We start from the raw sequence: 19,909 nt of genomic DNA, 5'->3' as shown, positions 1-19,909 counted from the left end.
TTAATCTCTGTCTCTTGTTAGTGAAAATGAATTCAGACGCAACTTTTTATTCTCCGTTTCTTTATCACTCAAATACTACACACATACACATAAAAATGCCAGGTTAAAAAACAATGGGCAGAATTATTCTGTTTTACCTGCTATTATTACCATACATTTTTGCTGTGTCAGTATAATCTATTTCTACTGAATGATGGGAAGATTGACAGGCAGAAACAGACACAGTATCACAGATCACACTTGCATTGGCAGTTGTGCTCCCAGTCTTTTAAAATTAATTGTGACATTTTTATCACATTATTATGACTGCAGTGGAAAAAAAGGTGCACAAAATATCTTCCATTTCACCTTTAACATATCATCTGTCACATGCTGTGTTGGTTCTTGATAAAGCAGCTCATCCAGAACGCTGCTGCTAGAGTTTTAACCAGGACTAAGAGATCTGAACACATCACACCAGTTTTGAAATCTTTACACTGGCTTCCAGTCAGTCACAGAATAGATTTTAAAACCCTTCTGCTTGTTTACAAATCCCAGAATGGTTTAGGCCCAGAATACATCTGTGATATGTTCAGAGAATATAAACCTAGCAGAGCTCTTAGATCCAAAGACTCTGGTCAACTAGTCCAGACCAGAGTCCAGACTAAACATGGAGAAGCAGCATTTAGCTGTTATGCTGCAAACAAATGGAACAAACTGCCAGTGGAGATTAAACTTTCCCCAAATGTAGACATTTTTAAATCCAGATTAAAAACATTTCTTTTCTCATGTGCCTATGCATGAAATCTGCACGGTAACTTTTTTTTAAACTTTTTTTTAACTTATCTTGCTTTTAATCATTTTAATGTAATTTATTATTTTATTGTGATTATGTGTTGATTATGTGTTGATGCCTTTTACTATTCTAAATATCTGTAATATCTTTGTTTTATGTAAAGCACTTTGAATTGTCCTGTACATGAAATGTGCTATACAAATAAACTGCCTTGCCTTGGCAGTGTACAAAAGATGTGCATCGATTGTATCGTCTGTTTATGTGCATAAAAGTAACCAGACACATATTTCATACAAGGAAAAAAACATTGTTTTACTTTAGTATGTACTGTGTGTAAACAAACAAAATGCTTTCAAGCAGCAGGTGTAGTTACAGAAAATGGCCAGCAGGTGTCACTATGTGAACTTTCCCCATTAGATGGTCTGAAACATGAAGCGTCAGTATTTAGCAGAAACTCTGTCTGGGACTTCTTATTCATCTTCCATCAGCTAGAATGAGGCTTTCATTCAACTGTAGATTTTAACAACTGTGTCACATGAATCCACACGACAAAGCAAAACATTAATCTGCTTATAAATTTAGCTCCTCAGATCAGATCACAGCATGCTAAAGAAACTCCGGTTTGCATGTGTAGTCAGACTGCTAACATGGTCAAAATGAAATATCTGCTTTCATTAATGTATCTGACCAAAAAGGTCCCATTTTCCCCTCCCCATTATACAAAAAGAGACATTTCCAGGATTCTATATTTTGTTTATTCACATCACTTGAACACTTTCCAACCTCAAAGACAAGGATACAGTTGCCAAATAGGTTTAAAATTCAGGTAAAGACGTACAAAAAGCAGAAGGGATTGTTTTTCATTACTGAAGAATATTATAGACAACTTTGAACATGGCATTTTAGTGAGAAATAAAAAACATAAACAAAAGCAAAACAAACAACATATTTTCTAACTAATAAATATGATGTAATTAATTTAAACATGTTTCTGAAAAATATCCTAATTAAACACACTGTAGAAAATAGACTATAGTCTACAGGTAAACAGGCTTTCTCATATAAGTATGCAACCAATGATGCAGAGAAAATGCAGAAGCAGTGGGTGAGAACTAACATTGTTCCAGATTGAGGTTTGTAGGTAATTATTTCTGAAAATCTCTTTGAAGGCTGCACAACATCCTCTGAGTCATGATGAGGTTTTGAACTTTAACTAGGTCATTGCAACACCTTTTTGCAGCTGTTTGGGGTCGTTGTCTTGTTCTGTGGCCAAACTTGAGCTAAGCTTTGTTCTGTGAGAAAAATTACTTTAGATTAGACTCTATCATACTTTGGTACAGAGTTCATGGTCATATCAATGACTGCAAGGTGTCAAGATCCTGTGGTTACAAAATGCATTCAAATCATTCCTTACTTGTCATACATGGAGCAAGGAGTGAGAACATGTTGGTACTGAGGTCTTGTCTGTCCAAAGGAAATTCTTTCAGAAATCTTTTGGTTTGTTTTGATAATATTGTGCAAACTTAAGCTGTTCTGCCTTGATGTTTTTTACAGACAGGAGGCTTTCTCCTGTAACTCTTCTAATCAAGCCATACTAGTTCAGTTTTTTTCAAAGTATACTGCCATGAACTTTGATATTTAACAAGCTGACTGAGGCCAACAGAGTCTGAGATGTAAATGTTTAGATGTTTGAAGTTTTTCAGAGTATTTTCTAAATCCTGGAGATAGGAGAGCCCACCATCATAGGTACTGAGAAGGTAATCAAAGCATTTGTTTCACTGATCCACAAACTGGAGAGGGGGAAATGTAGTGTTTCAGATGTATCAGTGCAGACTTGGCCGATTCTGAATCCTGCATTGAAGAGAGAGGAGGAGTCCACCTCTAGTGTGTTCTGGTCCATCAGAGTGCTATGAAGTGGATTATATGAGAATCCTAAATACCATCTTCAGTGTACATCGCTCCACCGCATCCATCAGTGAATGTATTGGGAAAACATGGCTGAAGTCTCCTCTTGTTAATAAATATTTTAGTAATGACTTCACGGAGAACTTCACAGGGAACATCTGCATTAGCCGTGAATTTGATGTACACAGGTATTGTTATTTAATAGAAAGGTATACTCTCTCAGTCTTCGCTAATGAAAAGTGTCCTGCTCAGCTCTCACTTTGGGAGCATAGTTAATGACTGACAACCCTTCACATTTGAACCAACACATTAACCAGGATAAACACCTCTTCATTTCTACTGGAACAGGGAGGCATCCTTCAGACTTGTTTGATGCTGTAATAAACCTTCAAAGCTGTTGTAAGAAGAGACTTTTTTTGCAACAGTGCCACCTACTGGACGGCAAAACTGCTTAAACTAGTACATCAGCGTCCCACCCAAGAACCACTTTTTGTCAAAGATTACAATTTATTAAGAGTTAAAATTCAAAAAGTAAAAACAACATTGGGTTTGTGGAAGTGCAGGTCCAGAACTGGATGAATTGCTCTCCTGCAGACATACTATTGGTATGTTCAGTAGTAATTGTGTTTAAAAGTGTTGTAATTTACTTAAAGCCAATATTTTGTGCTGGTATAGTGCAGTAATCTGCGTTATTCTGGTTAATGCTTGTTTGGTTAGATTACTAATATGATTTACATTAAGTGATATGGCACCAATCTCGAAAAGGCATCTGCAGTTAGTCATTCTTTATCCTTCTGATTACTGAGGGATGAAGTTCATTCTTGTTATGGGTAATCAGTGTACATATATATCTTCATCTATCTCTTTCATTTAAATTTTATTTACAGATCTTCCCTCTGATGTTGATTGTATTGTGTTCTTTTGATAGAGAACTGTGATGTCCAGTATTTATGATTTATTTTTAGAAACACTCAGACTGCTGTGTGGGCCACTTGTACACGAGGCCCCTGGTCTTTACTCATTAGAAGAGACCTGAAACACAATGAAATGAATGTTACAGGCAACCTGAAATCCAACCTTTCTGTTCATCTACAGTCTGTCCTCTTCAGTTTGAGTGTCCTCTCCTCATCTAGTTCTGGAGCCTCTTCAGTACCTCAGACACAAGCCATGAGTGGTGACGCATCTTCTGTGTGAATTGGTTTGATTTTTACATTCCTCTCATGTTTCAGGTACTCTGATGGATGTTCTAGTGATCATGGTCACACGGTGATCATTATCAGTTGTTAGACACAGGAGTAATTCGACCTTTTGTTTTTGATGGCAGAATTTATTGTTATTAATAATTTAATATTTAATTGTAGTTTATTTTATTCTAGTAGTATTCTATTTTTATAATTCACTTAGTCTGCCCCGAGGCCAAAAGAAGTCCAAACGTAGCTCATGTTGACAATAGTAAACAAATTAACTGCTTAACTACTATAGTTTATTTGCACAGTAACTGCAGCGTACATACCTTAAGCCATTACATTGTGGATTTTGTACACAGTAGATAGAAGCAGTTCAATCATAGTAAGGTACATTGTAAAGGCACATGTTGCAAAGAGCAATATGCATTCTGAAAATGAAGCCTCTTTAATAAAAACCTCAGATCCCCAGAGCATCTTTCTGCACGCTGCAGCCCAGCAGCACATTTCCTGCTTCCACACACTCTGTCACACATGGTGCTGAAAAAAGCAAATATCATGATTACAAAAGTTAATTTTAACCAGCTTATATACATTCACATAAGTACATATTACCATTCTGAACACGGAGCCATGATGCAGCCTTCATGGCCAGAAGCTCCCACTCCTCCTTTACATCCATCTTGAAACCATGAAGCCAGATCAGAGCCAGAATGGTGGCCCACACCTCCTTGTTAACCTGATTAAACAAAGATAACCACACAAAACAGGTAAATTAACAAAGTTATCAAATACAACAAAGCGCCTTAATGGAAAATGCTTCAGATTAAACTTAGTGTGATCACATCATGACAATTAAGACACTTTTGCTGAACTTTTCCAGCTCGGTGGTAATTAACACACACACACACACATATATACACACACATATATATGTATATATTTATATACACACACACACACTGGGGTGTTTTTGTAATCTTTGTTTCCTGTGATCATTTCCATGTGAAACCTGCTATTATTACTCCATCATAAATTGGGTGCTGTTGTTTTCACCCACCGGTGCAGGCTTTGACTTTTCCACCTCCTCACTGGTTTTTCCAAGTGCAGAGGCCAGAGCTGCATCCAGCATCCAGTAACCAGACGCCTTCTGCAGAGACACCAACTGTAGCAGAGGGTCTCTGAGGGGCTGCTGGGGAACAGCAGCTTCATCTTCTACATCATCATAACCTGTGTGGGGAGGGGGAAAGAAGAACAAATATAATATACATATGTAGGCCGAGTTAACCGGTGTCCGATTATAAAAATGGAAAAACTAAAATGATGTAATTTACAATATATAATCTACATCTGCAGGGTTTCATGGAAAAGACAGCTGAGCCTTATTACTCTCTGAACACTGGAGGCCTGGACTACGAAGCTGGATTTCCTCTAATGAAGGTATCTTCAGCGTCAATCCTGGGTTTTCTGTACTACGACGCTGGTAAAATTCTTACTGGGGTAAATCGCCATGGTAACTTCTGCTGAATGGCTACCCTCCTCTGGAGCAGATCATGTTCTGGATAACAGATTAATGAGGATAAAAGCACCGCCTCCTGACCAAACACTTCTATTGAAAAATGTCCACCCATTCTTAGAACATCCTGTCCACTTTGGTTTGTAGATCGTGAAAGGAGCGCTTAGGAGAGAAAGAGTTTTTAGGGACTGATGCATCCTTTTGATGAACGCTGAACGTTTTGAAGTATGTTTTTGTAATTGTTATTAACTTGTTAGCTCCACTAGGGTTGCATCTGAATTAATATGGTTAATAATAATGGTCACACATGGTAGAACTGCAGCTCAGCGGTGCTGAGCTTAAAAAGAACTGAAAATATAGAGGAAGAGCTCTGAGAAAGCGCTCTGCCCTAAACATCTGGGCCGTAATAAAGTAGAATTGAGTGCCGTCTGTTTATATTGTACTATGAATTTATACTGTATAATCTGACATATGCTAACAGAGTCTCCAGTTTTCTGCCAGCATTCCCTCCTGGCTGTTGCTGCGGCAACAGTGTTGCTTTTGGCTTGGATAATGTGTTTGAATTCTTCATTTTATCGAAGGTTAATTGTCTGCTCCTCCACGGTAAAGTGAGGTTCTCAATGTTTATGATTGGTCAGATGCTGCAAACACCACCCTTTTAATGTGAGCGTGCACTGATCGAGATGGAAAAGCCCTGGGTTCAATAACTGAGTTGATAACCAGCTTGAAAGTACTGCTTATCAGAATTGTAAATGTCTGGGTAAGTCAACCAAGGTAACGGTGAGATATGCCTTGTATGTTAATCCCACTTTGTAGTACAGGTCTTAGGTCATGAACCATTTGACCTGGATATGGTGGGAAAACACAACTGACCTCACTGAGACACCAAATCAGAAAAGTTTTATAAAACTGGCACATTTAAACAGCAAATTCATCAATAATTGTCAACATATCTTTAATAACATCTTTAAACTGTTACTTACTTTCAGTCAAGTCAGGAATATTATAGATTTCCAAAAGTTCTGTTGATTCACACACCAGATCAGCAGAATCTAAAGAGAAGCAGAGCATTAGCTGCACATGCATAAATAATCACTATAGTACATGAAAATGTGTGGACAGATACACAAACAACCAGAAACTAGAGCACAGTCTCTCACAAATACAGTCTGATTCACAGAAAAATGTTTTCATAGGTCATTGATCACACAACACACTGCAGAAAATAGATACACCTGCCATAAAGCTTTATCTTATTTGGAGATAACACAAATAACTAGAACTAACAGGCACTTATCAAACAACCTGCCTATGTTTAGAATTTTAGGTTCTGAAAAAATTTAAACTCCCAGGCTCTATAAAATTTTAAGGTTTAAAACATGACATTATAGAAGAAAACACACACACACACACACACACACACACAAAAGACTTAGGTAAAAAACAAAAAATAAAAAAATGTCCACTCTCATTCATTCACTGTAAGTATAGAAAATGCCTCTGCATGGTTCTCTCTTATACACTATGTGAGTATTTTGACCATGTCGTCATTTTCATGCATGTTGTCCAACTCCAAGCTGTATGTGGGTGTGATCTAGGGAAATCAACATCTTAAGATGTACGTAATTATTAGGGTGCTTCTTTTCCTAAGGCAAAATGCGCCAAAAAAAGAGATGTAGCTGACTCTGAAAGTCAGAAATTGTAAAAAGTCAGAAACGTGTTGAGTAAAAAAGACAAAATTGAAATGCAAAAGATTTGAAATGAATCAAACATGAAGCTGCCAGGAACCCATTATCCTCCAGCACTGTCATATTCCAGAACTGCAACCTGGTACAAGGTGTTCAGTGCTCAGACACATGGCCAAGGTAAGGAAGGCTGAAACGCCACCACCACTCAACAGGACACATAAACCGAAACATCAAGACTGGGCCAAGAAATATCTGAAGACAGATTTTTCAAAGGTTTTATGGACTGAAGAGATGAGAATGTCTCTTGACGGAGCAGATGGATGGGCCTGTGGCTGGATCAGTTATAGTCACAGAGCTCCACTTCGACTCAGACACCAGCAAGGTGGAGGTGGGGTACTGGTACGGGCTGGTGTTATTAAAGATGAGCTAGTTGGACCTTTTTGGGGTGAAGATGGACTCAAACTGAAGTCCCAAACCTATTGCCAGGTTTTAGAAGACGCTTTTCTTCAAGCAGTGGTGCAAGAAAAAGTCTGCATTTTTTAAGAGGTTCATGATTTTTATGCAGGACAATGCTCCATCACACGCATCAAAGTACTCCACTACAAGGCCTTAAAGATGAAAGAATAAGGAAATGGCCCCCATGCTCACCTGACCTAAACCCTACTGAGAACTTGTGGGTCTTTCTTAAACGTGAGATTTACAGTGAAGGAAACAGTCCACCAGTCTGAACAGTGTCTGGGAGGCTGTGGTTGCTGCTGCACAAAAGGTTGATGATAAACAGTTTAAGAAACTGACCGACTCCGTGAATGGAAGACTTATGACCATTACTGAGAAGAAGGGTGGCTACATTGGTCACTGATTTTTTTTCTTCCTGTTCAATGTCATAAATGTTTATTTGTAAATTTTGAGTTTGTTTAAAATTCTGACATTAAAAGATGAAAATAAACAAGTGAGATGACAAGTGGAAGTTTTCATTTTTCATTTAGTTGCATAATAATTCTGCACGCTAATAGCTGCCCAATGCTTGTGGAAACAGATTTTCTCTTAAAGCGAAAACCTCACTTCCTTTCTTAAATGTCCAGGTTTGAGGTTTATTAACTTTACTGGATTGATCGAGAGCACTGTAGTTGTTCTATAATAAAAATTATCCTCATAAATACAACTTGCCTAATAAGTGTACACACAGTCAAAGTCATCATGATAAGGTACTGGAACATTACAGGACTTCAATGCAATGGGAGCTGACCAAGAAAATGCAACCAAAATAATGGCAATGGAAGAATTTCAGTGTTAACTTCAGAACTAGTGACTATAACCTTACATTAAAAAATATTCCCAGTGACAAATTTGATTAACTATTCAAAATATCACATATTTCAATAATTCACATGAGGACATTTACACATGCAAGAAATGTAGAACACACTGAAAATGGTGGATTTTCTTACTGAAATGATCAAAAACTCATGTGTGTGGTTCCATTTTGTCCAGAGTTTCACTTACCATAAAAAACTGGTGGAACCGCAGCGCAGGCCATCATGTGATCTGATCAATAAAAGACAATCAGAACAAACATAGAGAAGAGACGACAATAGATTATGAAAGACTAAAATGTTGGTTTCATGAAGCAGTTAAAAATATGTCTTATTGCAAAGTTGTTCAATAATTCAAAACATAAATAATTCTTTGTACATGTAAACACACACTTGTAATGATATGAGGAGATTTGCACATGCTGCAAGAGTGAGAAGATTTAAAACTGGATCTTTTTTACAAGTCAAATGCAATATTAATTGTGATTTGCTAATTACTGATGACGTAGATTGTGTTAGTATCATATCTGTGGAAACATTTTTCTAAGTTTAGCAGTAATTCATAGAAGAAGCAACTTTTTAACCACTGCTGCAGCAAATATCTGAGGAATTAAAGAGTCCCCTGGTGGTCTTTTATTTTGTTTGTGTATGTTGTACTCGTTAATGTTTTCATAAAGTCATTAAACATTTTACTCACCTGGTTGTGACCTCATCATTGGAGAACTACACAACATCTGTGCATAAAACCCTGAGATCAGAGAGTAAGACATCAGATGAAGATCATTAGTTGTGGTTCTTTTCTCTGCTTTACCATCAGATAAGTTTTACAAAAAGGAGCTTGGAAGATAATTTGTTAATGAACATCCTCCCAGCACACTGTCTTTGAATTGGACAAGTTTCCTCCTCACTAATTTAGTCTTTGGAGAAACAAACAGACGTACCTGGTGTTGGAATATTTCTGCGTGCCAGAGGTCCTTGAATCGACTCGCCACTGTCTTTGTTGACAGCAATGAAGGCAGTAAAAGAACTGCTCACTCCTGATTGGACACTGAGCTCCACCACCTTCTTCTTCACTCCTTCATCTTGCTGTCCTCTGTCAGATCTGTCCTCCAACTCCAGGCAGCGAATCAGAGTACGAGCAGCCAACCTGTGGATTGTTAATCTGAAGAAGGCAGAAGAAGAGCAACTTTAAATACTTTGGTGAACACATACTGCACATCACCGGCCATTACTCTGTTTTTAAAACCCTCAATGTCCCTCCTCCTCCACTTTCCTTGAAACTGACACAAAGGAGGGAAATTGAGACAATGAGAAATATTTGTTTCAGACATGAGACTCGGAAACAAGGACGTCCGTTGTTCTGTTACAGCCTACATTATGTATATTATGATCTCTGTCAGATAAGCCTAATGTGTGGTGTGTATTGTGCAACTCCTTTTATATGTCATCAATGCTGAGACGACCTCTGCCAAGGACACACCTGTGCACCCTCATTTACAGCCCCCCCTGCACCCTCCTCCTTTCTCATCCCTTTCTCCTTCATATGCTTTTAAAAACAAGGATCTTCTAAGATATTCCACGTGGATCAACTTCCAAGCAGGAAGACTGAGAAGAGAGGACACAGGGACCAAAAAATGGTGCATTTAAAGGTCATAAACTACATGCTCACAATGACTAATTTAATGCCTAACGTAGAACCAAAATCATCTCATTGCTTTACCCAGTGTCCTCTGCTGGTTTGAGATGGAAGTGCAGCTGGTTCTGAGAGGGATGACCTGCGAGGCTGTACTTCACCATCACACAGCCCTCTGCTGCCTCTAAACACTGAGAAATCATTACAGCCTTAAAATAATACACATAATACATATATCTTTACATATTAATACATGTGATTTTTTATTTTGTTGTTTTTTTTTGTCAGCCTCCCCAGTAAAAACATCTAAACAAGAGCCATGGTGGTGCTCCTACCTGTCCAGTGAGCTGGGCATAAATCAGTGACCTCTGCCCCTGGAAAATTGCTGTGATTGGTGGAGAGAGGACAGTGGCTGACACTCCCTTTGGTAAATCCCATGTTACTGAGATGTCCTCCACAGCTGGCTGCAGTGCAAACCGCAGCGACTGCATCACCTGATGGTTAAAACACATTAGAAATGGTGAACTCATCTGTATGCATCTGTATCTGGAATGTGATGTTGCTGTTTTAATTAGACTTTATTTCTACTAACTTTTGGCTGCATCCTGTCAGTCCCTGTGATGAACTGAGCATGACCTCCTCCCTCCTTGGCCAACCCATTGATAAGAGCAGAGCTGGCTCCTTCTCCAATCCCAAAAGAGAAACACCTACAAAGTAAAACTTTGTTTAAAAACACACACAACCACAGTGTTACACTTACTGTCAGGCTGTGTTGTTGTAGTCTCACCTGTGGGAACCTGCATTCTTCTTAACCAGATCAATAACTTCTTTGGTGTTCCCCACCTCTCCATCAGTGAAGACAAACAGCTTTGGGAAGAGAAACAACATCATAACTACACATGAACTGAAAACTCTCAGGGAGATTAAATGGAAGTGTGTAACACTGCTGTTAGAGTCACACGTGTTGCAAAGTATGAAGATCAAATGGAGACATGGTAAAAACAAGTTTAAACAACAGGGTTGTGCAGGGTTGTACTTGGAAGGGTGTATGCAGAACAACCAAAGAATCTTTAAGGGTCAGCAAGTGTTGATGTTGATTCAAGGCTTTTGCGATAAGTAAAAGTGGTTTTGCCTCCATATGTCCAAGAACAAAGCAAAGCAACAAATTTCTTAGATTTTTTACAGGCAAGATTTCTGCTATTAGGCCTCTATCCCCTCCCTCCGGTTTAGTTCGTGCTGTCTTGTCAGTGTTCAGCTGTTTTTTAGCAGTTTGAACTGGTGTCACTTTCTGAACTCTCGGACATGGTTTTTCACTTAGAACCTTCTTTTTGCCCCCTTGATAGCTGCCACCCCGCTCTAATTAAAAGTACTTTTAGCTCCATCGGCCCTGTCATTTTGTCCCTGATTAAGTCCTGCCTGTCTTCATGCTGTGTTCCTGCTGCTTTTAAGCATGCTCTTGTGCAGCCTCTTTTAAAGAAACCTAAATTGGATCCTTCAGTTCTTACTAACTGCAGGCCGATTTCTAAATGACAAAAGTCTTAGAAAAAATAGTGCACGTACAATTAGAGGCTCACTTACATTTTAGTAAAGTTTTAGAAAAATTTCAGTCTGGTTTTAAGTCTCTCCACAGTACTGAAACTGCACCTTTAAGAGTTTTTAATGACCTTTCTTAGTTACTGACTCTGGAAGTCCTGCTGTCTCGATTCTTTTAGACCTAACTGCAGCCTTTGACACAGTTGACCACCAAACCCTTCTGACATGCTTAGAGCGGTGTGTTGGTATCAGAGGAACTGTTCTGCGCTGGTTCTGGTTTTACTTGTCGGATCGGTCTTTTTGTGTTTGCCTCAGCTGCAGCACCTCTCAGTTATGGGGTCCCACAAGAGTCCATTTTGGGTCCACTACTTTTTGGCCCTGTATGAGTTGCCCTTGGGGTCTATTTTCAGAAGCACAAAATTGCTTACCATTGCTTTGCTGATGACGTCCAGATCTATATCCCCTTAAAACCACAGGGAGATTCTCTGGCAAATCTTCTCAGCTGCTTGTGTGATCTAAAAGCATGGATGTATTTTAACTTTCTCCACGTAGATACTGACATCTTTTTGGAAGTTCTGAGCTTCTAAATGGTACAGTTAGTGTTCTCGGTTCGCTTACTTAGCATTGTCGTACCCATGCTAAAAATCTCCTTTAACTTCTACCAGCAGGTTAATTCTGTAGTCTAAAGCGTTTTCTTCTATTTAAGGCTGCTTGGCAAAGTAAAGCCCTACCTGCCCAAGCATGACCTGGAAAAAGTTATCCACCTGCTCATTATGTCGCGCACAGATTATTACAGCTCTCTTTGTTATGGCATTGATCAGTCATCTCTGCAACCACATGCAAAACACTGCCGCTCAGTTGATTACAGACCCCTGTGCTTGCCTCCTTGCGTTGGCTTCCTGTTAGTTTTAAGACCAGTACAAGATTTTATTAATTGTTTTTAAAGCTTTAAATGGTTTGGTTCCCTCATATTTGTCAGAGTTGCTACACCAGCATGCTCCACTCAGGACTCTGAGGTCCTCTTCACAGCTCTTACTGAAGATCTGCTAGACTTAAATCCAGGGGTGACAGAGCTTTCTCTGTTGCCGCTCCAAAGCTGTGGAACAGCCTTCCCCTTCACATCAGAGCTGCTCAGTCTGTCTCTGGGTTTAAGTCTCTACTCAAAACCTACTTCTTTGCACTGGCATTTGAACAAACCTGAGCTTGACATTCGCGTGTTTTACTTTTTATTCTAGTTTTATTGATTTTATTCCTCTATTGATTTTACCTTTTCATTCATTTTATTTTTTATTGATTTCATTTTTATTGGTTTTTATTGTTTCATTGTGTAGTGTTTTATTTTCAACTGTGGAGTGATTGTTGTTCTATTGTTCAGCACTTTGGGCAACTGCTGTTTCATATAATGTGCTATACAAATAAACTTGAACTTGGATTAATTTAAATCAGCAGGTTCAAAGTACAGCTGGTTTTGGTCCTTAGCAACTCTGTTTTAAGGCTGTGTTTCAATGCCATAAAAATGTAGGAATAGGTGACTTCCACAGATGAAGGAGTTTGAATATTCTACCATCCTGTTCCAGAGATTCATGTAAACTGGTGCAGCGCTGAGAGAGAGGAAGAAAGTGGGGGGGCATTAATGAACGTGCATTATTACCTGTCTGGGCTGCTTGGGAATGCAGGGCTGCTTGTAAATGTGTTCGAGGGGCTTAAGGATCTCTGTTCCTCCCAGGTCAGCCTGCATCTCCTCAACTTTCTTCAGAGCCTTCTTCATGCTCTTCTCATTGTACTCTACACTCTTACTGCCATCAGAAACACAAACTAACTGATCTGATCTAATGATCATCATGTGACATTAATGACTTAAACACATTTTTGTGGACTGAGTCACTTACGGGAAGATGTGTTCAAATCTGGACCCAAAACTGTAGATATTGAAGTAGCAGCCCATTGATAAACTCTTCAACAGGAGCAGCAGAGTGTCCTGAAGGAAGACACAGAAAATAGAGATGAAAATTTGCTGAGACAGATAAGAGTGTTTCTATGACTGAGTTTACACTTGTTGAATACCCTTGCACTGCTAATGCGAGTTTCTTCCTGCTTGCTGTTATTGATGGAAGAGTCCATACTTCCCGATCGATCCAATAAGAACACAAACTCCCCACATGAGGCGAGTGAGGACATCACAGACTGGGGGAACTCAGGGTACAGGCTCACCGTCACCACTGGATCACCCATCAGAGTTCCTGAAACATAAGAGGAATGAAAAAATCACCCCAAATCTACATTTTCAAATCTATTTTAATGAATGTAACAATAGTTAAAGATTAAAATTCATTTGAGCTATGGTAGATCTGCAGGAGAAAAGAACTGATTTAATTATTAAAACATTAAAAAAAAAAAAAAAGTCTGTTGTAAAAGCCAGGATATCACCTGCTCTGTCCGGGCCAGTAGGAGGCTCCTTGCAGCCGACAAAACTCTTTGCCCTGTTTTTGTTCCCCTACGGCTTCCACATAGCCATTCACACCCATCACTTTGCTTCTAACGAACTCACCAACTCAAACCCCTGGATTAAACTTATCGCGCCGTACTGGACTTTGGGTCGTTTGGGGATTGGGAAATTGATGTGGGATCTGTTAATGACCAATTTGTACCCAACCACAGAACTTAAACTTTATTGAATTTTTGAGCCTGACATTTACACTGTACATATTAATTATTGAATGGCCATTCAGATACATTTCTATTTCTTATAAATGTTGGTGTTTTGTTTGTCTTTCTAATATATGGTACCATCAAACCTAAATTCAGTCTCTGTGCCTCTGTTGTTTCTCCTCCCTCCAGGCTGAGTTTTATCTAGTCTTCTGAGACTAGCCCCGCTGATATACAACTCAGCCTGTATTATTATTATAAAATACTTGCTACATAAACTTGGCGAGCTAGCCAGGAGGGGGAGCAGATACACAGAGCTGAATAAAAAGTATTACATATATTGTGAATATGGACATTTTTGAGAAATGAGGCATTAAAATTCCAAACGCTTTTTTGGTGCGAGATGCGACACAGACGAAAACGGATGAAGAAGTACTAGATTTTCTGCCTGTATTATTATTATTATTATTATTATTATTATTATTATTATTATAACATACTTGCTACACAAACACAACACTGCATTCTGCCGTTGTTGAAGCTGTTGGCAGGGTTTGTGTTGCACATGGGTTAAGGGAGAACTGGGACTATGGCGACGTTGGTTTAGGAAAGATGTGTATGGGTAGTAAACAGGTCAACAAAATTGTGTTTTTTTCATATTTATTCGCCTTGAATCCTGGTTTTAAAGATTACAGTTTTCAGGCTCCCAAAACACTGATTTCATGTGGATAAAACATCTGAAAAATATAAAACTTTAGCGAATTCACTTAAACTCATCTCCATGTGGACATGGCCCAATAACTAGACTAACTTGCACTCACCAGGCTTTGCAGAGGCCTGTCCTGCCTCCACCACAGCAGTGGGCTGGTGGGCATCTTTGTAATAAATCAGCAGCTCAACATCTCTGTCAAACTTGTGTCCTGCAGACAACTTAACCTGAAGTTCAAAAACACAAATACACACTGAATAAAGTTATTTATCTTCTATGTAACAACCACACACAGCAGACACATCACCACTCTACCTACCATGGCCTGTGTCTGATCAGTGTTGAGGTACTGAAGAGGCTCCAGGGAACAACTGGACTCTATTTTAGAGACTGGACGAGGAGAGGAGACTCGGGCAGAAAAGGACAGACTGTAGGGAACCAGAGAGGCTGGTACTGAGGTCACCTGGACACTGACATCTTCGCTACCTGTAAACATGGGAGACAACTAGAAGTCATCTGGTTTATTGAAAGGAAAGGTGGCTTCAAACCTCATATTTAATTCCAACGCATAAGATGGGCTTTAATAAAACTCTTTATATGAGCATGTTTGGTGAGCACTAAGATAAAACATATTAACTGGTTCTCCTACCCTGAGGTTGGTAGAGAGGATTGAGGACAGCAGGCAGACAGAACCTCAGCCCATCATCAGCCTGCACAGCCAGCTCAGTGACGTACTCCAGCCTGATGGAGGCGCTCTCTCCTGGAGGCAGACTGCCCACACTCAGAGAGAATATATCTGGACTCTGATCACTCTCCTCCAACAGGAAGGCCTGCTGACCAGAGCTCAAAGCATCATCATACTCCTCTCGAGCCTGCAGAACACATGAAACATGTCAGTAACATTAACTTCACTGTGTTTCAGCTCCTTTATAGTCGCTAAATCTTTCTGTTCAGCTCACCTGCTGTTTCTCCTTCACTTCAGCTACAATATGTGTCTGTCCAACCTTTGCACTGAAATGACACACAGCTGCATCTCCAGGCAGAGGGAAGACAAAAACAGCTTCTACTGGTTTGTCCTCCTTGTTCTCGTAGTTCAGAGTGGAAACCACTGTAGCTACATGGTCCCTCACCTGCAGCTCCACCTCGATGCTCTTTAGAGGAACTGACAGAAACAACGACCAGAAACACAGATCGTAATAGACTTCATTTTATTTAGAAATTACACTGATGAATTATTAAAGAAATGTTTCTGCATTCTGAGAGGAATGTAAGAATTAACAGCAAGAAGTAGGACACCTTGTGTGCCTCATCATCATTAAAGCTCTGAAAGGCTTTTAGAGTTCATGACTTTACAAGGTTACAGAGGAGGTCAGGGAGATCTGTTTATAACAGCTCTGTACCTGGTTCCTTCTGAGCAGTTAGCAGACCACAGCAGTTCACCATCATACCTGTGAAACAAGGAAACATGATTGTTTTCTGTTAAAGAAATAACAGAAGTAACCTCTATTCAGTGGCTTGCAACAGCATTCACCTGTTAGATTTTTTTTTTTCGTGTTGTATGTATGTGTGTGTTTCAACCTGTAATTTAAATCAGTTTTGGGGGATTAAAAAAAAGAAAAAAGGGGAAAAAACAACACATATTGACCATGATTACACTATTCATTTTAAGCTGTCAGAGACTTCATAGCGTGTGGAGGATCCACATGCAGCTACAACACCTTGGTCCCTCCTCCTCATGCTGGTCACCAGCTTGGTCACATTTTGAAGTAGGATGGCATCCCATTCCTCAACCAGGAGTTGTTGAATGTCAGCCAGAATGGTTGTGTTGACAGCACGGCCAGAAACACCACGTTGATCCCACAAGTTTTCAATTGGGTTGAGGTCTGGAACCCCAGCAGGCCAGTCCTGTGATGATCCTGGCTCTATGGGAGTTAGCATTGTCATCTTGGAGGATGGAGTTAGGTCTCACATTCTGGAGATATAGGATCACCAGTGACTCCAGAATCTTCTTCCAATATGTCTGTCTGTTTAATAGGTGCCTGTCAGGTGTCAGTCATACATCTGTGACCGGCACAAGCTTGGCAGCACTTGAATCTTAAAACAAAAGCGAATATGGCAGAAGATGCTGGCACATTTTCAGGAGGGCATTCCCCACATGTTTAGTTGCGTTGTTCATTCCACAGAATTATTATCCATGTTCCACCTTGTTGTAAAGATCACCAAACAAATGGAAGAAGGTAGTAAAAACAATGCCGGTAGGATGATTTTTTGCTGATAGGTAGGTCCTGACTGGGACAAAGTGTCAGGCTGGGAGTCATACTCACCTAGGCCATCCCAGCTCATATACTGCATGGGTATGCTAAGTAATCACCAGAGCTCACATTCACACAAAATTATCATCCACCAAGTTCTTTTCTTTCCCCCAAATAAAGACTCAACAACAACGGGCAAAACAGGACTCCTGTATCAGGAGGGGTTCTAAACTTAGTTGTTTGTCGGGAGTAGATTTTCCAGTTTAATACATTTGATATTATTTATTGTCATGAGGGCTGGCCTCATTCTCCTCACCTGTTCATCACCCTATATAATCCCTCCTCAATGTCTGCTTTCCTGCCAGATGGTCATTTACCTTCCCTGTTATTCTGTAGTAAATCTTGTCTTGTTCTAGATCCCTGTTGCTGACCTCGCTGCCACCCACGGACTATCCTGAACTCTGCCTACCTGGATTAGACCTTTTTCTGGACCGACTATCTCCGCTATCTGCCTAGCCCCTCTTCCTGGACCTGGTTGCTGCACCTGCCGTCTGCATCTAATAAACTGTTTAAGTCATCACCGTGTGGGCTGAATTTCCGGGTCTTCCTGAAACAATCATTACAATTTATATGATAATCCTCTGGTTTAAAACGCGTCTCTATATAACATAGTAAAGCCTAATTAGTTGTAGGCTACATTAATGCATTCATAAATAGTTATATTTTATCATGACATAGTTAAATGGCACAGAAAATAGATTTTACACAGTTTTGAAACCCCTTGTCATCTTGAAACATCACACTAAAGACTAACATACAGGAGGAACATATAGGGATGGTGATCATACGGCTGGCATTCTACAACAGAGAAGAGCATCCTATCCTATATAACCCAGGGTGCGAAGTGTGCAACTAAGAGTAAAGTGCCACCTACCAAGGAAAGCGTGCATCCTGTGCATGCAATAATAATAATAATATTATTAATAATAATAAGAAGAATAACAACAACAACTTTCCATTTCAAAGAGGTGAATATTTTTGCAAGCGACTGTGCATTGAGGATATTGTAGTGAGTTTTGGTGGATTTAGTGAGGGGGAGGAGGTGCAGCAGCACTGGGGCAGAGCTGTCAGTACCTCAGTGGCAGCACCTGATTGCCTGAGTGGCAGCACCTGGGAGTGAGGTGAGTCTTTAAAGAAAGCTCAGTCAGTGTGTGTGGTGTCTGGAGAGAGGAGCTTGGTGACTGCTATTGGGCCTGAGTTCAGCCAAGCAGACTGTCTGGTGCTCAGTGGATTTGGGGGGAGGGTGCCGATCGTAGCTGGTTAGGGCTGCCGGCGGCGAAGATAGTTAGGGGGCCATAGGGTAAGGCTGCGGTGTAGGCAGGGCAAGTGGGAGTTAGAGGGGCCATCTAGGAGCACGCTGTCCACTCTCCAGCTGTGGGAGAGGTTTTCCAGCCGCCATTGGAAACCTCACGGCGCTGGGGCGGTGTTCCAGACTGAGACTCGATCGTACCGGACCAGTGCCAAAGCTCAGACCCCAGGGGAGGGTCTTGAGCCCCCGGAGAGCTAAGTGGCCTTTTAGAACATTTATTTGTGTGTATGAGGTGTGATTGAGTGTTAGAGTTTTAATTACAGCCAGTGGGGAAACCTGTCCGGGGGGAATCCAGGGAAGCCAGCGTAGTCGGAAGGTTCGGTGCTGCCCGCGGCTTGTCTTAGAGACACTTGGGGTTGGGGAAGATCATGTTGGTTTGCAGTGTAATGCTTGCCGTGTGAGATGGCTTAAGCTCTTTAATTGCTGTGCTATTGCTGTGCCTTATTGGGGTGGTTTGGTTGCTCGGTTTTGGCTTCTTCTGTGACTCACGTGCATGAAATGCAAGTACTGGTGCGACCCTGTGCTGGATGAAAGAACTGACTGACCCTGGCTCCTTTACAGGTTGAAACAGGCTGCCTAATGAGTTGTCATTAATAAAGTTGGTTACTTGTAATTATACTCACTCCCTCTGTGTTCTTTGCATCTAAAGGGACCCCTCAGCAAACAATTATTACAATATTATATTGTCTGAGAATTCCTCATCCCAACTGTATAGACATGAACACATACATTTAAATAAAAAGATTATTGAATATTGTAACTTCTATGTACACATTTATGCTAGATTTGCTATGTTGGGCTACAGCCTTTCTACAGAAAAATACAGATGAGTCATCTGTATCTGTCTGCATTAAAAACAGCGTCAAGCTTAAATAAACATACAATCAAAGAAAGTTTACCTCTGAGGAGAAGTACTGAAGACAGATAATTACGTTTCACTGAAAGTCCCTGGTATTAGTCTTTTCAGACTTTTGCTTGTAGAAGCGTTTGCGACTACTCGGCAATAGAAAGCGTCTACCGGGTACGCTTGATTGTATTATTAGTGTGCACCATGTGGGTGGGGTTAGGAGACGGCTGGCCACTGCCTCCACATGCGCGTCATGAGAATGCGTCATCTGGACTTTAGACTGCTGTACTGAGATCACTTCAGAAAAATTGTTTGATTTAAATCAAATAAACAAATCAATAGTAACACGTGTGTACGGAGTTTTGTTTTATTTTTAGATTTTATTTTATTTAAACTAATTATATCCACGTGAAAAGTTTGAACTGTGACAAAGAAACACAATTTTCAACCAGTTTCAACGTGAAAATTCTTTCCTTGCAGTAGGTAACAGAAAGTTAATCATCATAACTCATCTTTTAAGTCTTTTTTGTAAAGTGGCA

The 19,909-nt window shown here is 40.1% G+C and overlaps 1 protein-coding gene across 1 annotated transcript; it reads right to left on the bottom strand.

Annotated features, from left to right (window-relative positions):
• Positions 1 to 4,149: 4,149 nt before the first annotated feature.
• On the bottom strand, positions 4,150 to 19,562 carry LOC121645758 (von Willebrand factor A domain-containing protein 5A-like). Its single transcript, XM_041994442.1, has 20 exons — positions 19,423 to 19,562; positions 16,303 to 16,350; positions 15,862 to 16,064; positions 15,552 to 15,774; positions 15,222 to 15,388; positions 15,015 to 15,129; positions 13,612 to 13,787; positions 13,437 to 13,525; positions 13,199 to 13,343; positions 10,802 to 10,881; positions 10,607 to 10,721; positions 10,350 to 10,508; positions 10,102 to 10,205; positions 9,323 to 9,543; positions 9,079 to 9,129; positions 8,572 to 8,613; positions 6,364 to 6,432; positions 4,925 to 5,094; positions 4,480 to 4,603; positions 4,150 to 4,404 (listed from the first exon to the last, which is right to left on the bottom strand). Exons 2-20 carry the CDS (start codon positions 16,346 to 16,348, stop codon positions 4,325 to 4,327), a joined length of 2,379 nt encoding a protein of 792 aa, XP_041850376.1. The 5' UTR covers positions 16,349 to 16,350; positions 19,423 to 19,562; the 3' UTR covers positions 4,150 to 4,324.
• Positions 19,563 to 19,909: the final 347 nt, after the last annotated feature.

The sequence above is a fragment of the Melanotaenia boesemani genome, chromosome 9 (genome assembly GCF_017639745.1).
Source record: "Melanotaenia boesemani isolate fMelBoe1 chromosome 9, fMelBoe1.pri, whole genome shotgun sequence".
Taxonomy (NCBI): domain Eukaryota; kingdom Metazoa; phylum Chordata; class Actinopteri; order Atheriniformes; family Melanotaeniidae; genus Melanotaenia; species Melanotaenia boesemani.
Note: the sequence above shows the minus strand (reverse complement) of the source record. Positions and strands in the feature narration are given on the sequence as shown.

What these genes read in the sequence shown, in the direction of transcription:
- LOC121645758 (XM_041994442.1), bottom strand. Translation starts at nt 16,348, where the DNA reads ATGATGGTGAACTGCTGTGGTCTGCTAACTGCTCAGAAGGAACCAG. An exon ending in AACTGCTCAGAAGGAACCAG is followed by an intron (nt 16,065 to 16,302) that starts GTACAGAGCTGT and finishes TGTTTCTGTCAG; the next exon opens with TTCCTCTAAAGAGCATCGAG. An exon ending in ACAGGCCTCTGCAAAGCCTG is followed by an intron (nt 13,788 to 15,014) that starts GTGAGTGCAAGT and finishes CTTATGTTTCAG; the next exon opens with GAACTCTGATGGGTGATCCA.